Source organism: Pogona vitticeps, chromosome 15 (assembly GCF_051106095.1).
Source record: "Pogona vitticeps strain Pit_001003342236 chromosome 15, PviZW2.1, whole genome shotgun sequence".
Taxonomy (NCBI): domain Eukaryota; kingdom Metazoa; phylum Chordata; class Lepidosauria; order Squamata; family Agamidae; genus Pogona; species Pogona vitticeps.
In genome coordinates this window covers 6,726,231-6,746,164 of record NC_135797.1, presented here as the reverse complement: position 1 = coordinate 6,746,164, position 19,934 = coordinate 6,726,231, and the positions used below count along the sequence as shown (strand labels likewise).

General features: G+C 44.6%; 1 protein-coding gene across 10 annotated transcripts in view; it reads left to right on the top strand.

Moving 5' to 3' along the window:
- The window catches only part of MARK2 (microtubule affinity regulating kinase 2), a 140,473-nt gene that overhangs the window by 58,110 nt on the left and 62,429 nt on the right, over positions 1 to 19,934 (top strand). Inside the window, exon 1 of one of the 10 annotated variants that reach the window (XM_072984104.2) lies at positions 4,541 to 18,849. The exons of the other annotated variants lie outside the window; for them this stretch is intronic. Coding sequence (XP_072840205.2) covers positions 18,805 to 18,849 — 45 coding nt within the window. The 5' untranslated portion in view covers positions 4,541 to 18,804. Of the gene's footprint in view, positions 1 to 4,540; positions 18,850 to 19,934 lie in introns of those variants that run through there. 10 annotated transcript variants of the gene reach the window in all.

Below are 19,934 nucleotides of genomic sequence, written 5' to 3'. Positions count from 1 at the left end.
TAGTGCTCTGATAATCCTCAGTGACAGCGGGCGGACGCCTCGGGGTGGATTCTCCCTTGTCCCAAAGAATGCGAGTGTGGAGGTGTACACGTGCATACATGCCACCCCATCCCTTCTTATTTATTTATCCTTCCACAGTGACACGATGACTGCTTGCACTAAGATGCTCAAGAGGAGACTAGAATTGGTCTGGTGAGCTTGTCAGTGGCACCCTGTCCTGGAAGGCGGCAAAGCGTGGGTCATCATTCTGGTTGGCCTTTTAGTGTCACGAGGGGCAAAGCCCGAGGGTCCATGTGGCACAGGTGGGCAGGATGAAGAGGAGGGCACACAGCGCATCATGCCCCATTGGCCTGCCTGCTTTGTGCCCTTGCGCCTTGCGGTGGCTTTCTCCCTATCTTAGCAGGCTGTGGAAAAATCTCTCCGGTGATGAACCTGTCCACGTGCTGCAGTTTTCATAGGAGATCTTCCCCCTGTCATGCTGAAAATGGAGGAGATCAGATGACAATCTGCTGGTAAATCTGGTTGATTTGCAGGGAACCGACTCTGGTTTCTCATCTCTCTGACAGTTCTCAACTGCTAAGATTATCAGTTTCCTAGCAGGAGGAAAACAGATACAGGTAACATAGGAGTAGATTTTTTTGTGTAGAAAGGTAGTTATGTTTGGTTGTGGTTCCAGTCACAAACCCCTGGGCTGAAGGAGGGGGGTTCTTAAATTTTGACCTGGGTCCCAATTTCGAAGGTACCTCCCCTTGTTGGATCCCAGGTTTCTAATTTAGTGTTTGAAGTTGAACATCTGTGATCAAAGATGCAGCTGATAGGAATTGCAGGATAGGATGTCCTCGGTTTCGGACGCCCCGTCTGTCAGTGGGCAGCACTGCTTGTCTCTTTCTCTGTGCTTCTTGGCCAATTATACACGAGACTCTCTCTCACACACACACACACACACACACACACAGAGCGAGTGTTTGCAGGACCTTCGATTCCCGTCATGGTGGAACCTCACGGGGAGGTAGCGTTGGAGCGCCGCCCAGCACGGCTGAAAATTACAGTTAACGTTCCTCTTGACTCCCCTGGAGATGGTTTTATTCAGAGCTCAAAGAGATAGTCCTGTTTTCAGCATGTGTAAAAAAAAATCAAAAGAAGATGAAATGACAACAAAAATATTGTAGCACTTGAATGATAAATTGGATTTATTTCAGTGTTTTGTCCCTTACAGTCCCCTTTCTCAGGTGCATGCAGTGATAATTTGGGTGCAGGTTTATAGGTGGCAGTGGGGTGGTGATCAAATGAAATGGGAAGAAGGGAAGGATGAGTATGTTGGTAATTAACTTTCTGAAGCACCGTGGTATTACAGACACCCGTAACAAACATGCAAAAGTATTGATTACACAGGCATTGTGTTCATAGGTGATTGGATGTAGAGATGGGCACAATCCACTAGTTTGGCGGTTCATGCCGGTTCAGCGGTCGGCCCAACAGGTGTAGCGCACTTCCAAACCTCACCCGCTCTGGCGGATGCCCACTCGGACGCCGTGCATGGAAGCCAGGGCGCGGCTTCTGAGTGGATGCCCGCTGGAGGGCATTTGTTGATGCCAACCACCAAGCCAGCGTGCCCACCTCTGTTTGGATGTGTCAGGGTAAAGATACCTTTGTACTGTGTTTTTCTCTGTATTGTCAAATTTAGCCATTCTTTTTTTTAAAAAGGGAAGACAATACATTTGTTTTTCCACTTATCTTTTCCTGTTTAAACAATGTATAAGAATATGCATTTTTAAAGAAAAAATCCCTGTAAGAAATGTGTACGTACTGTAGAAGTTGCAGATAAAATATAAATGTGTATGGAAACCATTGAAGATACAAGTTGTATTCTTTTATAATGATGTCACTGATTCGCTGTCATGCCTTTGTGAATTCAACATACATTCACCCTTATAATTAACTTCTGGTTGTTTAGCTTTTACCCAGCACCGAATTACCTTCCCAATTACTGTCACACTGCCAGAAAATTTCACTCTGACCTCTTGTAATGCGTTCTAAACATGTTGATTTTAAACACTTAATTAAAGGCGTACATTTTAGTTCCCACTGTTGAATCGGTGGCGGCTCAGCCTGCTTCTGGTCTGGACCAATTATGGAAATGACAACTCATATTGGTTTCTCATTTATAAAATGGAAAGGCTTCCTCGCAAGGCTGTTGCAAATAAAGAACATAGAAGGATATACGGTTTACAGATGTCACCACTTCTAAATGTTTTTAGCAGGCACGATAGCTCAGTGGTTTAGGTATCTGGATTTAGAGCCAGAGATTGGGAGTTCAGTTGTGCTTCTTGTGAGTAGAGCAAGCCTGGGTGGCCTTGACCAAGCTACGCAATCTCAGGATGCCCATCAGAAAATGGTAGACCTCCAAAGGAGCCTCGTGGCAGTGGTTAAACGGCATTACTGCAGCCAAAACTCTGCTCGCAACCTGGGTTCAATCCCATGTAGCCAACTCAAGGTTCACTAAGCCTTCCATCCTTCTGTGGTCAGTAAATTGACTGCCCAGTTTGTGGGGGGGGGAGAGCGTGTAGCCTGTGTAATTAAAGTGTAAACAACTGCAAGAGTGCCATCTCTACAGCTCTGTTCAAACTTTCAGTATGGCCCCACTGGCATGCCGGCCTGTCTAAGCACAGAGAGCTTTCTCTGCAGAAGGCTAGCTTCCAGGCAGCGACTGGCAACAAGAATCATGAACGCAATGAGAGAATGGCTGCGTTCTGCATTGCTGGAGAGGCTATTCACATCCATGAAACCTTAGGTGTCCAAGATATTGATGGACTTCAGTGTTTATGTTGTTCTGAAAGGGGTAGGACTTGTGTCTTTTTTCCCCATAACAGCACAAACTCTGGAGTAGGAGTGTTTGGCTCTGATGTGGGTCAATAACGATTGCCAATCAGCAACCTATTGGAATGCAGTCAGATATTCCGCACAGGAACCTGTGAAGCTGCTTTATTATGAGTCAGCCCTTAAGTCCATTTGACATAATACTGACTGGCAGCAGTAGGTTTGAGCCAGAAATCTTTCCTAGATCTCCCTGCCTTACCCTAACTCTCTGCATGTAGAGAGTTGCCCTTTGTGTAAAGCGGCAGGCTTTTCTGCCAGAGAACAATGTCAAGGTAGGGAGAGAGAGGGCTCTGCGTAGCTCTAGCTCCTTTACAGGATTAGGCCGCTGCCTAACCTGATCGTTACCCTTTTGTACGATCCAACAGGTGTAGCTGCAACTCCACCAAAGGTGTTGCCCCCCCCCGCATCAGGTGTTGTGTTATGAAAAGAAATGGATGCTTGTTTGCTCTGTAGCTCTGCTCTTGCAGGGGAGAGTGACGGTAGCTGGCAGGGTGTATTCGAGGAGACTGAGAAGGGGGAGAGGTTTTTTCCTTATTTATCTGAAATACAGTAGTTTCAGGCTACCTCTGGGGCAGCTCATAGCGTTTCCTCTCTTTTTGCGCATTGAGGCTGTGTGATGCAGGATTTAAGTATGCTAGATTGTAACTTTGGAGATACAGTAATCTTCTAGCTACCACTGGACCATGAAGCACATTTTCAGTAGATGATCTACCTCACAGGGTTGTTGTGAGGCTAAAGGAGGGAGAGGAAAAGCCAGATATGCCACCTCAAGGTCTTTGGAGGAAATTCAAAACATAGATGTTGCTATTCTGATGATTAGATTTGTTAGTTTACCCTTGTTAGTTTAGTGCAGTGGTTCTTAACGTGGGCGATAATGCCCCCCAGGGGGCGATTTCATTTTTCAGGGGGGCGGTAAAACGAAAAGGGGCGGCGTGGGGGCGCTGGAGCAGAAGGGGGGCGGTAGGGGGGCGCTGGAGCAAGCCAAACCTGTGAAGATGGCTGCAGCCTTTTTACAGTGTGCATGAATATATGTTTTCCTCCAATCTTAATTTATTTATTTATTTATTTATTTATTTATTTATTTATTTATTTATTTATTTATTTATTTATTTATTTATTTATTTATTTATTTATTTATTTTGGACTTGTATACCGCCCCATAGCGCTTCAAGCACTCTCCGGGCAGTTTTACAATTTAATTATACAAGCTACACATTGCCCCCCCCCCCAGCAAGCTGGGTACTCATTTTACCGACCTCGGAAGGATGGAAGGCTGAAATTTTTAGTTCCTGCACTGCAGTTTGTATTTATGCCCTTTTTATATTTCTTTTTGTGTCTTAAAATTCACTTGCAACTAAATCATTAAATGTTACTTTTTGGGGGCATTTCATTTTCTTGGAATTGAATTTTGTTTTCAGGGGTCATTGGATTTAAGTGTCTTAAATAAATAAATAAATAAATAAACAAACAAACAAACAAACAAATAAATAAATAAATAAATATCAGTGCGGGGAGGGGGGCGATGATAACTTCCTCAATGGCTCAAGGGGGCGTTTCTTTCAAAAAGGTTAAGAACCACTGGTTTAGTGAAATGCTTCTGCTTTGTGATGGTTGTTTTTAGCATTTTGCTGGTTTTTAAGACTGTTAAACTACTTGGAGATTTCTCGAATGAAAAAGCAGTGTAAAAAGTCTCTTAAATAGCACATGATTATTCATCAGCCTGCTTTTGCTGGTGCCAAATATTTAAGCTGCTCATTGAGAGGGACCAAAGGATTCTGCCTTTGGAAATCACAAATGACGCAGCATGGAATCCTCCCGTGATGCAACTCTGGATTTTTGGTGGGGTTTTTTTTGACAGTCGTAAAAGAATAGATTGCTGCTAATATTAAACTTAAATGGCTACAGATTTTGCCTAAGAGAATTCAGGGCCTTTGTAACCTTTCTGGATTGGATAGTGAAGAGAAAGGGGAGAAAGAGAGAGTTGTGGGGGGTGTTGGAGCACATAGTCTTGTGGAGATACAGTGGCTTCACAGAGAGTGCCTGATTCCTACTGTTTGGATGTGTGTTGGTCTCCCTGAGAGCAAACATCAGCCAATTCGCTAACCATTATTTTGGACTTGGGACAACTTCCTTACAATTTACTTTCTTAATATACAACTTCCTCCCAGCAAAGGGGAATTTAATGACTTAATCATTAGTGATTGCCAGTTTTGCATCTCCCCCCCACTCCTCCTGATGGTGCTTTGTGTCCAACAAGGGGGTGTAGTATTGTAGTCTAAGGAATGTATTTTGTAAATCCTTGAGTTTGGAGTCTCTATCCTGTGGGTCGGAGCAGATGCAATTGTATCTTAGGGCTTGGCTATATATGATGGACTTTGTGGTGTGTTCAGGATGGAAGCTGGAAGAGTGCAGGTAGGTACTGTATGTCAGTTGGTGGATTTCCGGTACAGCGTAGTGCCAAGATGTCCATGTTGTAGCTTCAGAGTAGTGTCCAGACAATTCACCTGCTGTATCGATTGTTCCAGGGTGAGATAGATGTTTGGATGAAAGCCATTGAAATCCTGGTAGAAATTTTCTAGGGATCCCTTTCCATGGGTCCAGATCAGAAGAATGTCATCAATGTAGCTCAAATAGGTTTTTGGGTGCAACAGTTAAGAAAGGGTTGGTCCAGGTCAGCCATGAATATGTTTGCATATTTTGGGGTCATGCAAGTGCCCATGGATCCGACGGCAGGTTTTATTGTCAAAAGTGAAATAGTTGAGTCTGAGTACTGAGTCACAGAGGATGGTGATTATGTGGACTTTTCCCTTGTTTTGGATGGTGTTTGTGGAAAGTTGTCATCCATCTTTGTGTGGCATGTTGGTATAGAGTGCCTCTACATCCGTTGTAGCTAGGATGGTGTTATCAGGAAGGTTGTGTGTGTGCTGAAGTTTCCTTAGGAAGCCTGTGGTATTTCTTACGTAACCAGGTGCATTGGTAGCATAAGGTATTTTTGGGATTAGGTAGAAGGTTGCTGGTTGAGGTTCTCGTGGAGTGTTCAGCAGGATATGTTCACATATATTTCTAGGGAGATCTGTGAGGTTGTGTAATTCCTTTTCGTATTTGGTGGTTGGGTGCATGGTTAGGGGCTGGTATAATTTAGTGTTGGACTGCTGTCTCTCAGCCTCCTATGTGTAGTTTGATTTGTTCATGACAAATTTCAGTTATGCACATTGTAAAACGACAACTGTGGATGGGATTCTTGATTTCTTTGACTATAAATACCATAATTCCCCGATTTGGGGAGTTCTACTTGACTTATACATATCTTATAGATATCTAAATTGTGGCTTGCCTGAATTAGAAGATGTTGAGGCTTGAAGATGTGGAGAACTGCAGGATAGCTCAATGGTCCAGGTCTCTGGAGCCAGAAGTTGGGAATTCAGTTCCTCACTGTGCCTCATTAAAAGAGTGGACTTGATGACCCATAGGGTCCTTTCAAGTTCTGCAGGTCTAAGGTCTAAAATTATTATGTTTCCACCTTTATGGCAAACAGTTTTTAGATATTATTTAGGATTGGGGTTATTAACTCCTAAGGCATTGGTTTTTCAACCTTTTCTTCCCTGGATCTTTTTGTTTTTCAATCGTTGACCATTGGCCAAGCTGTGTCTTACATCCCAAGTCATTTGAGAACCATCCATTTCCTTCCCGTTTAACTGTTATACATTCTGCCCAAATCATAATTCAGAGAGGATAATCCCTGTTTGGGATTCTTAGTCCTACAGGGGGAGAGAGGGAGCAGAGAAGCAATTGAGATATTAGGTTTTTCCAGGATGTGACCTTTAAACAGAATTAAGTCCTGCAGGTGTTCTTCTGTTTGCCCCCTTTCCTCTTCTACTGAGAAGAAAGGGATTTTGAATTAAAGAGTTCCTTGAAGTCCAAGTAACTGTTTCTGAAGAAACTGCTCAGACCTTCAAACGGTTCAAGTCAGGAGGTGATGACTGAATGCAGAAGCCAACGCCTCTCTGCCTGTTCCCCATTGTTTGCTTGGTCTTGGTGCTTTGTAGTCTTGGTACATCAGCTGCAGGCCTCTTTGTTTCTATAACTGAAGGATTAGGAAAGAACGCCTGTGTTGCAATTTTTCTCTCTCCTCCTCCTCCGGAAATGATAGTGAAAAATCAGCTTGTGGGTAGTGTATGTCATGGGCGTCTCAATGATCTTCCAATGCAAACCAGGTTTAGGGGAGTGGTGTGGTCCCCCGGATGTTATTGGGTTGCAGCTTCCGTCAGGCCCAGTGTACATCCCAGAAGGGGAAGGATGAATTGGAATTCCAGTCGCACAACATCTGGAGGACCACATTTTCTCCATCCCTGCCCCCAAACCCTACAGTAGAAGGATGAGCACTGCAATGCATCTGTACTCCCTCCTTCTCCCTCCCTTGTAGCTTCCTTTCTTTTCCCTGTTTTAATGCTGACCATTGCTTTTCTGCGTGTCCAGATGGGCAGGTAGTCCATTGCTCAGCTAAAGGTCCTGGGTTCAATTTCAGGTATCTCAAGTAGAGCAGGAAAATCCTTCCTTGAAACCCTGGAACACTCTTACGAATAAGCTGCAAAAGACCAGTGGTCTAGGTTCTGCCTCTGTGGAACATTGTGAGGCATTCCCTGAGGGGGATAAGAAGAAATTCCATAGGGCACAAGGCACTTGAGATTTTCATCCTCCTTCATGTTGAATCCATTTGTTTCTGGTATTTCCTTGCATTTTTTGTCACCTTTTTTCAAGAAGAAAAACCACTTGTGCTTAGTTTAATTTAAAATTATTTCTGTGTTCAGTTTTAATCTTAAATTACAAATTGAACTCATGGTTAAAAGGAGGTTGAGATATGGTAAAGAAGAGGTAGGCAGGCATGGGAATTTGTCCAAAATGAAAAGCTAGGCACATGCAAAAATGTGTGGGAATTGCTACTTCCTAACGATAGCTGATTTTCCTTTGCAGACCTGGATCAGTAACTATGAAATTTCTTTCTGATTCTGCTTCAGAATAAATGTGAGCATTAGATTAGGCTCAGCAAGCCATGTGGGACAAATGAAGGTAATGCTAATCAGGAAAATGGAGAGTATGGGGTGGGGTGGGGAGAATAGGCAGGCCTGTGGCTTGCTTGTGGTCTTTCAGACATGGTTCAGTAGATCATCTGAATTAAACTCTGGAACAGAATTAAGGCATTCTGTAAAATCTTGGTCCAGTTTTTTGGGTAAGCTGCTTCACAGGGTTGTTGAAATAAAAAGGAAGAGAGGCGAGTGAACCACTTATGCCCCTTGAGCTACTGTACTTGGAGGAAGGAGCCGTTAAGAAACAATAACCTTGTCGCAAGACTCCTGTACAGCAGTGACTGTAGTAAGGCTTTTGTCATCTTCTTTCCATCAAGAAAACGGCATCTGTCACATCAGATTTTGGATCAAAGCAACCAAAAATCTTTCATTGTACACCACAGTTCGTTTGAGAATTTGTTATGAGCCCACAGTACAGTAATTGAAAAAGGAAGTCCTAACCATCTCCGTACCCCATACAAGTTGTGGTCACATATAGTGTTGTTGTTGTGCATTGCAGGAACAGTGTTGGTTCTGTGTCTGTTCACCTTTTAATTGAGAAGTATATTGTATGTTACAGATGTCAGCTTCCAGCCCTTTATGATACCAACTTCACATCCTTCCCTCTGACTTGTGGAGGAAAGCTAGCTTTCCACGGCATCATGCAACAGTCACCACCTGCACCCACAGTTTTAGCAACCGGTATAGCCTGACTGTGATCGGATGCCCACTTTATATGACAACAGGTGAAATACAGCAATGAGGGAGATTCTAGACCAGAATTATTCTACTAAAGGGGCAGGGTGGAGGTGGAACTTTCTCTAGGGTTGTGCAGCTCAAAATGAAATGGTTGGGGGTGTAGCTTGTGAAAGAAAGAAAGAATCCATCTGTAGAAGCAAAGTTCTGGGTGAAGCAATACTCTTTTCTGGAGGAAAAAGCAGAAGCATGATTTGAGGGGATGTCACTGTAGTGGAGCTGTTGCCAGGTGTTGCTTTCTGACCCTTGATGGATCCTATTTAATGCCATTGAATGATGACAGGCACGTAACAACAGCAGCAACAATACAAGACTTTATCAAGAGGAGGGAAATGTGACCCTCCAGATGTTCTTAGGCTAGCCTGCGTATCTGGTGGTGGAGACTGCTGAAAGTCGTAGACAAGCAGCATCTGGAGGGCTGAACTTTGCCCGTCTCTGTTCTATGAAATCAGCCAGCTGTGGGGATACATTGACTGAAATTTCAATACTCAAGCATCAAACAGTTTCTGGGTTACTTCACAGGACAGCATTGTTGCTGCAAAGTGATCTGATTCATTCTCCAAACAGCAAGAAGGCTATAAGCCAGTGTCTGTTCCAAAAGGCATTTAAACGTATTGGAGCCCTAGAACTAATGCAGCTAGAGTGATAAATAATCCTCCCTCTTCTTGTTGTAGATCAGTGGTTCCCAGCCTGAGTCCCCAGATGTTGTTGGATTTAAACTCCCATAAGCTTTCACCACTAACTGTGCTGGCCAGGTTTTCTGGGATTGTAGTCCAAGAACATCTGGAGACCCCAAGGTTGGGAACCACAGCTCTAGATGAAAGCTGCCCTTTGGATAGCAAGCATCTGACACAGATGAGGCAGCCATTCTACTCTTGAGTGTCTGTGACACCAAGACTGTGTGGCATCTTTTTAACTTTCAGATGGCCAAACTCAACAGGAAACTGGAATCAAAATGCATCAAGCTAAGGGTGCCTTTTTTTGGAGCTAAATTGTGTGGCCACGTTATTTAAACATAAGGATGTGAACACTTGCTTATTTTATCCTCACAGGCAAAGAGAAGGACTTCAGATTCTTTCCTTCCTGCCCTGCAAGTAGGCGGAGTATTTTATTGACCCTGTTGAATAAATGGTTTTATGCAGATGGCCCAGCGTGCACACGTTGTACAAAATTGTACCAGCTATTGATGTGTTTCATAGTTGTTTTTAATTTAAAGCATTGGATGGGTTCTTTGCATCTTTTTAAATGATCAACTGATCCTTTTCTGCTTGCAGTATGTGTGTGTGTCCATGCACATGTATATGTTTTCTTTTTTAAAAGGGAAAGGATACTAGTTTTCTATAGAGTGCCCTATGTGTATTTTGTGTAACCTTAAAAATCTTAACATGGAGGAAACACTTATTTTATGCTTGTGCCAGTGGCTGTGAGCCTTGTTTTGCTCGATAATTTCTTGCCTGGATGTCTTCTGTTGAGACAACGTAAAACAATGTGATTCAGGAACTTCACTAGTGTACAAGTATCTGTATATCAGCAGAGTTACTTTTGCCTTGGTGCATTAGAACCTGCATAGGTAGGAGGTGGGCCTAATTTAGGTAGGAGGTGGGCCTAGTTTGAAAAGGTGGCACAGTCACCCACAGGTCATCCACCATCCAAGCCTTGATAGAAGGTGTCTTGATAGACCTCTTGACAGCAGAGGGAGCTAGCTTCTAACTTTGAACTAGTATGGTCTAGGGATTAGGGTTTTGTGCCTGCATTCAAACCTAGCTCTGCCACAGACTTGCCGAGGGGCTGTAGTCATGACACTGTCTCAGCCACCAGTTTGGAGCTTCCAAGCAATGTATTAATTGGCCCAACAGCAGTGAGTGAGTTTCTGTGTATAGCGCAATCCTTCTCAGGATCTTCAGCAGAAGTACAATTTCTTGCTGTGTGACCTCTTTTGGCCAGAGGTAAATAGCTTTCTCTGCTATTTACAGACTGCATGGGAGAAGCAAACGTAACTGGAGCTGCTGCGTGGAGTAAACCAGACGAACAAGTTCTGGCAGGAGACCGGAAGCGTTCTACTAAAGGGCCAGGGTGGAGGTGGAACTTTCTCTAGGGCTGCGCGGCTCAGAATGAAATGGTTGGGAGCGTAGCTTGTGAAAGAAAGAATCCATCTGTAGAAACAAAGTTCTGGGTGAAGCAATACCCTTTTCTGAAAAGAAAAAAAGCTTCATAATGTACAGAATCTTTCATTTGGCAAAGATTGTCTTAAAAACTTGGGCCAGATGTGATGCCTGTTACACAGGGAATGAGATTGGGAGGAAGGAAAAATGGAGGTTTAGATTGTACATAAGACCGAGGTGACCAGAAGTTAGCAGTTAGCAGTCTCTCCATCTCTCTGGAGGCAAAAGTCTGGTTCTCCTTCTCCGCCCCCCCCCCCCCAAATGACTGGTAAAGAAGAGTTTGGGAGAATTTGAAAGCATTTAATGTTTGAAGCTGGAGCTTCCCATGGCATAGCACAGAGAAGACCAACTTAAGTTACTGCAGAGCCATTTTCAATTCCCCTCCCCCAATTTTTTGTACCTTCCTGAAGTTCTTCTCTTTCAGACACCTTCTGACATTTAAATTTCAGAGAGCCAGCCATGTCAATTAAAAAAAGAAAGAGAGAGAGAATACAGTGGTGCCTCGCAAGACGAGAGTAATTTGCGAGTCTTGCAAAATTTTCGTCTTGCGAAAAGCAGTTTCCCGTAGGAACGCATTCCTATGGGAACCTCACAAGACGAAAATAGTTCATTTGTCTTGCGAGGCATCGGTCTTGTGAAAAATATTCATCTTGTGAAGCACGGCCATAGAAGAAGCCATCTTGCGAGGCACCACAGTGATCCCAAAAAACCATTCGTCTTGTGGGGTTTTCGTCCTGTGAGGCGTTCGTCTTGCGAGGCGCCACTGTATTTTAAGACTAAAATGCCAATTTTAATGTGAGGGTTCGGTGCCTTATAATCCGCACTTTCAGATGTGAGGGAGGGATACATTTAGACAGAGATGGTGGAAAGTAAGGGTGTTCATTTCATTGAGTTGAGCGCAAAGCAGCATGTGTCGCTTACCTCTTTATCCTCACAACAACCCTCCAAAGTGGGTTAGGCTGAGGGTGGGAGATGGGCCCAAGGTCGCCAAGTGAGTTTCATAGCTTTGTGGCGATAAAACCTGGATCTCCCTAGGCCAGCACCCTAACCACTGCATTGCACTGTCCCTCTCCGTCTACTGTGTCGAGGAGCAATTCATTGAAGTTCATATATCTGCTGAGCCATCAGGGTCACACGATGATGACATGGGCCTGTCACTCCTCTTCAACGCTGGTCCTTCCTGGGCCTGAATAGCTGTGAGGATTAAATGGCCGCGGGAAAGAGATCTGGGCTTGCCATTGTAAATCCCTCAAGAGAGAAAGTTGAGATAAAAATGTTAATAGCCAAGAGCAGATTTGGGTAGGAAAGTGTTGGAGAAAGAATCTTCAGGAGATTTTAAAAGGAGGGATGGCTTGTGTTGTACGTATATGCAGTAGAGGGAAGAAATTGCATTAAGGAAGGGTGCTTGAAGAGGATGGTCAGACTGTACGTATGGGCAGGCTGCGCTAAAGGAGGCTGAATTCTGCAGCTGTATAGATTTGAAAGGATGCCCAGTGTGGTGTAGCGAACAGAGTGACAGACTAGGACTCAGGAGGCCTGGGTTCATATCCCTTCTCGGGCCTGGAAGAGAGTGTGGTGGATATCTCACTTACCCTGAAAGCCCAATTAGGGTTACTCTAAGCCAGTTGATGGCACATAACCACCACCGATTTTGACTGCCCTGGAATAGAAGAGTGAGGAAATAGGCCTCAGAGACACTGCTGTAGGATTTGATATACTCAAGAGTTTAATTCTATGCTTTTGCATGCCTTGGGGGAGGGTTGCCCTTTGAGTGTAGCGCGAGCTACCTCTAAAAAGGGTGTTTCATGCTATCTCAGATCAAATGCACAGAAGGGCCATTCCATATTATGGGATAATCGTGGATTAGGATTGTGGTCCTTCCCTCCCAGTCTTCAGGCTGTTCTTAGCTTTTAATTACTAAAGGAGGCAAAGGATTCCTAGGAGATGTTGTGGTGAAGGTTGTTATTTAAAGGGAATATTTACGGTCCTGAGGAAACACACACACACACACAAGAACAAACAAAAAACGAAACCCTTCTGTATTGACCTGCCTGAATAGAAAATTGCATTGGGGTTTTCAAGGAACCTCAAATGACCCAGAGAGGAGTTGATCCTTCTGGCCTGAAGTCATGGCCATCTGGTGCAGCATTTGCAGAACTGAACTAGAGAAATGGGTACATAGATGAGCGAGACAGAGAAAATCCAAGATGGAAAGTGGATGCGAGGTATTGAGCTTCTTTCGCTATTCAGAGGATTCTAGCATGTGAACCTGGAGCAATAAATTTGAAGTACTGTATACAAACCCTCTCTCTGTGTGTGTGTTTGTTGTAATAATCACAGATCATAATTTCTGAACCAGGTGCCCCCCCAGATGTGTGAGACTACAACTCCCATCACTCTTCAGGCAGCATGACCATTGCCTGCAGTGGCTGAGTATAGAGGGATTTGTAGTCAACCATCTTAAAGGGCATCAGGTTGGAGAAGTCAACAACCGACGTTCAGTATTAGAGAATTTGCCGTATGGTGATTCCGTCAGCACATCATCGTCTTCTATCTCGTCTTCCATCTTTTCCCTTTCTACCACCTCCTCTTCATCTTTTCCCCCAATCAAATTTTAGACTGCAGACCCATTCAGGTAAGATCCTGTCCTCTGACATCTTCAAAAGCATCCATTTTCCATGGAGGTCGGCACCTCTGGAGGGGGGACACAGTTCACCTGCCCAGGTCGTCTCCTTGTTTGGACACAGACAAAGGCTTCCCTGGTTTGACAGGCGGCCCTGGAACCCTAAAAGGGATGTGGCCCAAAAAACGGTTGAGAATGGCTGCTCTAAAGACGCCGTATACAGCCGGCATAAAATGTATATTAATATTTATAATGCATGGATAAGTATTGTAATAGAAACATTAATCTGGTGCAGTTTAAAAAGAACACATTCCCCTCGGGCCTTCACTGTTGCAACACATAATGTTTTGTGTGAGTTGCATATGTGTGTATTTTCCCCCGTGTTGTCTTTAGGACCCAGTCAAAGTGCAGAGCCTCTGCCTATCTTGCCCACTTCAGTGGGGACTGCTCGGTTGGGGCAATCAGGCCATCCTTCCCCCCCCCCCACTTCAAGATCCGGCATCCCCTAGGCCAGTGGTCCCCAACCTTGGGCCTCCAGATGTTTTTGGACTTCAACTCCCAGAAATCCTGGCTAGCAGAGGTGGTGGTGAAGGCTTCTGGGAGTTGTAGTCCAAGAACATCTGGAGGCCCAAGGTTGGGGACCACTGCCCTAGGCAGCCGATTCCTGCCAGTCCTCCCTAGCGGAGATGGAGAGGCTCTGCCTGTTTTTCCCTTTCTGCTGAATACCCTCACTGGGTCTGCTGTGTGGGGTGGGGGGGGGAAGCAGCAGGTAAGGGGTTGGGGGTGAATAGCAAAGTGAATGCCTCTGTATCTGTGCGTGCGTGTGTGAGAGAGAGGACCCAACCTTAGCTTCTGGTTCATCTTGTTACTCCTGAGTACCACGCCTGCCATTGACTGCTGTCACTGTCGCTGCCAGCATCCTCCGTCACACCAGCCACCCTACTCATCACAGGGCTACAATCTGCCACCGATGGTACCTGTCAATGTCACCTGATGGAACCCCCTTCAACTCCATTACTGTTAAAGCTGCAGATTGTTTGGATCCGTTTTTGTGTTGCTTAGGTCACTACATTGTCTGTTACTTGACGAAAGAACTCCTGCACACAACATGGGAAAAAAATACATGTGTCTCATTGTATTGCTTGTGAAATATAACTTCACTTATGCCCTTGAGTTGCAGAAGTTTTACCAAAGGAAGTAACTTGTCAGAGTTTGGAAATTACCAATTACATTCACTTGCATTGGTTTTTAACACCTTATTTCCAAACGTTGACAGTGACTGGGGTGAGATAAAGTGATCTTTTGTAAGCGGAGTCTCTGACTTTTCTTTCGAGGTCACTTCACTAAAGATTTTAGCGGTTTTTCATAGCTTTTAATAGCATTTATTGCCTTGTTGCTGTTATTATTTTTAGTTTACATAAGTGGTATTGATCTTTGCTCTTACATTTAAAAGATCAAATTATTCATTGTCTCTGTTTCTGCTTGCTTTTTGCCATCCATGGGTCACTTTAGCAATTAAATGTAATAGCAAAACAGCCCAGAAAAGTTAAACACACTTTCTGGAAGTTCCAGAGCTATTGTAACTTGTCAGGAGAAGAATAACTTTGAAGCTGGTTGCAGACCGTGATATTGAGGAAAATTATTTCTGATTTGCGTTAATAAAATATTTTGTTTAAAAAAAACTGAGGAAGAGCAAGGGGGGAATTATGATAGCCAAGAGCTGCCATGTGAACAAATCAGATCTTGGATAATTTACTTTCTTTCTGCAATATCCAAAATCTTTCCAACAGAATAGCAAAATAATGTCTCCACTTCTGGAGTGAATCCTTTTACTTTTGCTGTCAAAGAGGATGGCCTGTGCCCTGGAGGAAATCCGAAGCCCAATTGCTGTTATTTCTAGACTGGAGAAAGGTCTACTGCCAGGACAGGCTTGGTATAAGGCAGCTACTACATTCGGACACGTACTCAACTGTGATAAGTTTTCAACAGCCATCTATCTACATTAGAAGCAGAAATACCATATTTTTCCATGTATAAGACTATACTTTTGTCTAAAATCTTTAGACTGAAAATTGAGGGTCATCTTATACCCGGAAGTAAGCTGAGGAGAGGAAAAAAACCAAGTAGAGGGGAAAGCAGGGATCAAAGCGATCTTGCAGGGCTTTGATCCCTTTCCCCCTACACTTGCTAAGCCCCACTTAGATTTCTTAATTTTAGGTTAGAAAAATGGGAGGGCGTCTTATACATGGGGGCGTTTTATACACAGGAAAATATGGTATTTCCAGTGAGTATCTTCTCTGGAGCAACCCAGTTAGAAAGAAGAAAATCGGGGGGGGGGGGGAGGAGAAATGCTTGCAGAATTTTATTTGGAGGTCCCCCGTGCTGCATATGGGGCGGAGTGTCTCCTCCAGTCAAGTAACGCCATTGTTGAGACTTCAGGGGAGGCCTGATTCATCCTCTGGGCAGCTGCCTTAGGGCAGGATTGCATGTCTTAGTCTCCACTCATGTTCGTTAATGAGGCAGAAGGGTGCTAAATAGGCCAATGGCCTCTACTTTGTTCCAACGTGAAGAGTTGAGGGAGTCCTTTAAAAATACATAATCTTCCCCCATCTAGTCATGCTTGCCAGAGGATAATAGGAGTTACAGTCCCAGACAGGTAAAGAGCATCTGCTTTTGGAGAGGCATCTGTCAGAGGAGATGTACTCCTCCCTTTCTCTCCATCTGAAACCTTTTATCATTTCTTTCACTTTCTTCTTTTGGTTATCTTTTGTTTGTTTGGGGAACCATGACGACTCGTGCATAAAGCAGGGATGGGCGGCTTGTGACTCTTCACTGTACTTACTCTTCATTCCTCATCACCGGCTAGGGCTCATGGGAATTGCAGTCCACCTACACCTGAAAGGTCCAAAGGTTGCCCACCCCTGTTCGGGAAAAGTGGCACGCACGAACTTGCTTTGCGTTGGTGAAGATCCCAGCTTGTTCTGAAGCCGTTAATCCTGGTTCCTTCATTGAGTGAAATGGGAAATTCATGACTTCCTGGATGTCTGCTCTACCAGTGAGCAAGGAAAGCCTCTGGTTATCTTGGCTCAGTAAGCGGAGATAGGACGGTCTGATTATAGTCATTGAGACAGACCACCAGCTAAAGACAAATCTGTGTGCAGAATCTGGCTCTCTTTTTCTTAGATCTCAGTCTGAAGATGTGCGCGCCTTCCAAATGCTATAAACAAAGTTGGGGTGAACCGGAGCAGGTCATATTGCACTATATCAGAAAAGTTGCTCCTAGTGATGGAAAGCCAGTTTCCATAGTTTTCACAGAGATGGCAAATGAGCTTGAAGTGTATCTGGTCCCCTTCTGCAGTCTTGACCAACATTCCCTCTGAGTTGTGCGCACAAGAGCTCTGTCAGCACCACACATAGGCAGCTGGTGTTGACGCCTGTTTCCTTTCCGGTTTCGGATGAATCCCTGCCTCCTCGGAGGGGGGGGGGGGCACGCAGATGGATGAGGAGCCTGCATAGCTGGGATAAAGATTACAGGGAACATTAGTCTTGAACCATGCGTTGCAGTACTGTGTTGTGGCTGTGTGGCCTGTTTCACAGCTGTGACCACTTTCATGTCACATTGGAAACACTGCCCTTATGGACTAGCCAACAGATGTGTTTCTGGAAAGTTGGTACCTCCCTGGTTACCTGTTCTGCGTGTGGGCCTTGATCTACCTTTTTGTCAGACGCCTCTGGAAGTCCCTGGCTGAGAAAAAACTTGTCTGAACCCCTTAGCTGCTGTGCCCATACACTGAGCTTGTGCACAGCAAAATTGAACTGTGTTTGGCTACCACAATGAGAACCAGGCATCTGTGGCCGGATGGTATCTGGAGTTAGAACATCTTTCAAAACACTGGGCACATAGATCCCGAGGTGGCTGTTGAGGGAGATGAGGAATCCTGCAGATTTGTGAGAACTCGAGAAAGTTATTGAAAGTTATTCTAGCCACAGGTGTTCATCTTTCGAGTTTCTTTTTGTTTGTTTTCAAGTGCCTAGTCCTTATGATTACATGCTGGGCAGAAAAATGCAGGCAGTGTCTCTTGGAACTCCCGGAAGGCGGAGATGCTGATTTAAGAAGCTTTCCCCATGTTTGGAGGAGCTGGCGCAAACAGTTTCTGAATAAATCATGTTGTGCGTTGTGGGGAAGGGGTTTGAGGATTTATACGAAGGTGCATTATTTATTCCAGCTTCATCGTTCAACCTTTCTGTGTGCTGAATTTTGTCTCTCTTTCTGTTCGGAAGTACACGGCTAGAAGCTGCTCACCTAACTGTGCTCCCCGATCCCTTCAAAGGTGCTCCCGGGCTTCTCCCTTTCACTCGTTTCTTTAAAAAGAAATAAATAACAACTACCCTAAAAGCCCTGCCTGCTCTTTGCCTGGGTGGGGCTGGCGGCTTCCTGTCAAGGAGAGTCTGATGTATTTGTTCTCTCTCTCTCTCAAGTTACGTAGGTTTCCTGTTACCTTTTTTAGGTGGTGGTGGTGGTGGAGGAAGCCGTTTAGCTGTTTATGAGTTAGATTTCCTTTCCGTCAGGTGTGGATTGAATCTAAGGATCGGCCAAACTCTCTGTTTCAATTATTTAAATTTCAAGGACTCTCTTTCTTTCTTTCTTTCTTTCTTTCTTTCTTTCTTTCTTTCTTTCTTTCTTTCTTTCTTTCTTTCTTTCTTTCTTTCTTTCTTTCTTTCTTTCTTTCTTTCTTTCTTTCTTTCTTTCTTTCTTTCTTTTTTGGAGTGGGTGGCTGATATCTCTAAATAAGGCACGTCTCCCCTCCACCCCTATCTTGAAAACCGGCTCGGAGGACTTGTCTAACAGCCCAGGTGTTTTCTGGCTCGGTGACTTGGGAAACTTACGAAAGGTGTTGCCTCACTCAGGTATCAGAGGTGGAGCCTAGGCACCGGTTGGATGAGGAAGCTGTGCCCTTCCTCAGGGCTGCCTTGCTGTACTTTGCTCCTTGGGAAGGTTTCGCTTTGGGCTGGCGGATGACGGAGCGAGACACACCGGCTGCCTCTGCCCAAGGAGAAGGGGGAAAAAAAAACACGACAGATCCTGTCTTGGTTCCACGAGGCGGCTCTTCTCTCAGATTTGTCTGCGGTCATTTTGAATCGGGTCCTTTCCCTTAGCTGACGGTGCAGGCGCTCGGAAGCTGGGTACCATCTTTGCCCCCCCCCCCATTGTGGAAGGATCCGTGGATCACCCCTGGCTGGCAGGAAGCCATCTGGAGCTGAAGACATTGTGGCAGGCGGAGGAGGCGCTGCCCGGTAGAGGTGGCAAAGCTGGCGGCGTTTCATGAGTGGAGGAAATAGACTCGCCGTGCCTGTGACGATGGGCATAGTAAGTCTCTCTGTCTCAGAGGGTTTGGCTCGTGGGATTCAATCTACAGTACAGAATTTCTAGAGAGTTACTGGTCTCTAAGAAAAGTGATGTTTTGGGCTTGTTTTCTGGTGGATATAGAGAGTCCTGTTTAGAAAATGATACACCAGCACTGCCTGGGGTGGTACCCAAAGGGGGGACTCATCGTTGGTCTTGACCTCATACCATCTCTGCACTCGCTTTAAGAATTAAGAGCACAGTTCAGTAACCCCAAGAGATCAAATTTTAGCAAAAGCGTGTAATAATCTGTGATAAGTTGGCAAGATATTGAATGTGGAGACTTTTGAACCTGTCTCTCCGCTTCCTCCCTGCCTGGGGAGTAGAGGAGTGTTCAAGCCATAGACCCCCCTCTCCCAATTTCTGCTCCAAAGAGAGGGGAAGGCATTGGGTATTCTCAGATACAAGGAACTCTTAGACTTTTCTCAGAGAATTATGAGTGTCCCTCTCAGAAGCTATGGGGCAATATCCTTCCCAACTCACTGTAAATCGTGGCATCTAATGACGCATGCCGGTAAAAGGAATTAGCAGTTGACTGATTGAAGTGGCTCTCACCACTGTAATTGCTAAATGCTTTCTTCCCACATCTCTTGAGGGCTGGATTAAATCAGAGTGTTCGCAAAAGGAGGGATCCGAGGTAACTTTCCCTTTTAGGATAGCATAGACAGTTTGACCATATAATTTCTGGTACTGTATCTGGTTGACTTTTTTCTTGATAAATTTTGTTCACTGAGTGTCATTTTGAATTGAGAAATTGATTAAATTGTTGTTAGCAATACTTAAGCTTACGTGTCTTTCTGAAAGTTTGGCAGTTATAATTTCATATGCACGTCGTGTTCCCCCCCAAAACCCCTCCTCTTTTAAGGAAGAAAGGGCTATTTTCTTGTTTTCCCTCTCCCAATTCCTTATTATGAGAACATACCAAAACTTGAATATCTGGAGAAAAAGCTACCCTTTGGGTGTAAAATTTGCTGTTACTGAGCAGTTGGCTGAAGATTTCATTAAATGGAAATGGCTCATTCAGAGCGTTTGAACCTTGTCAAAATATC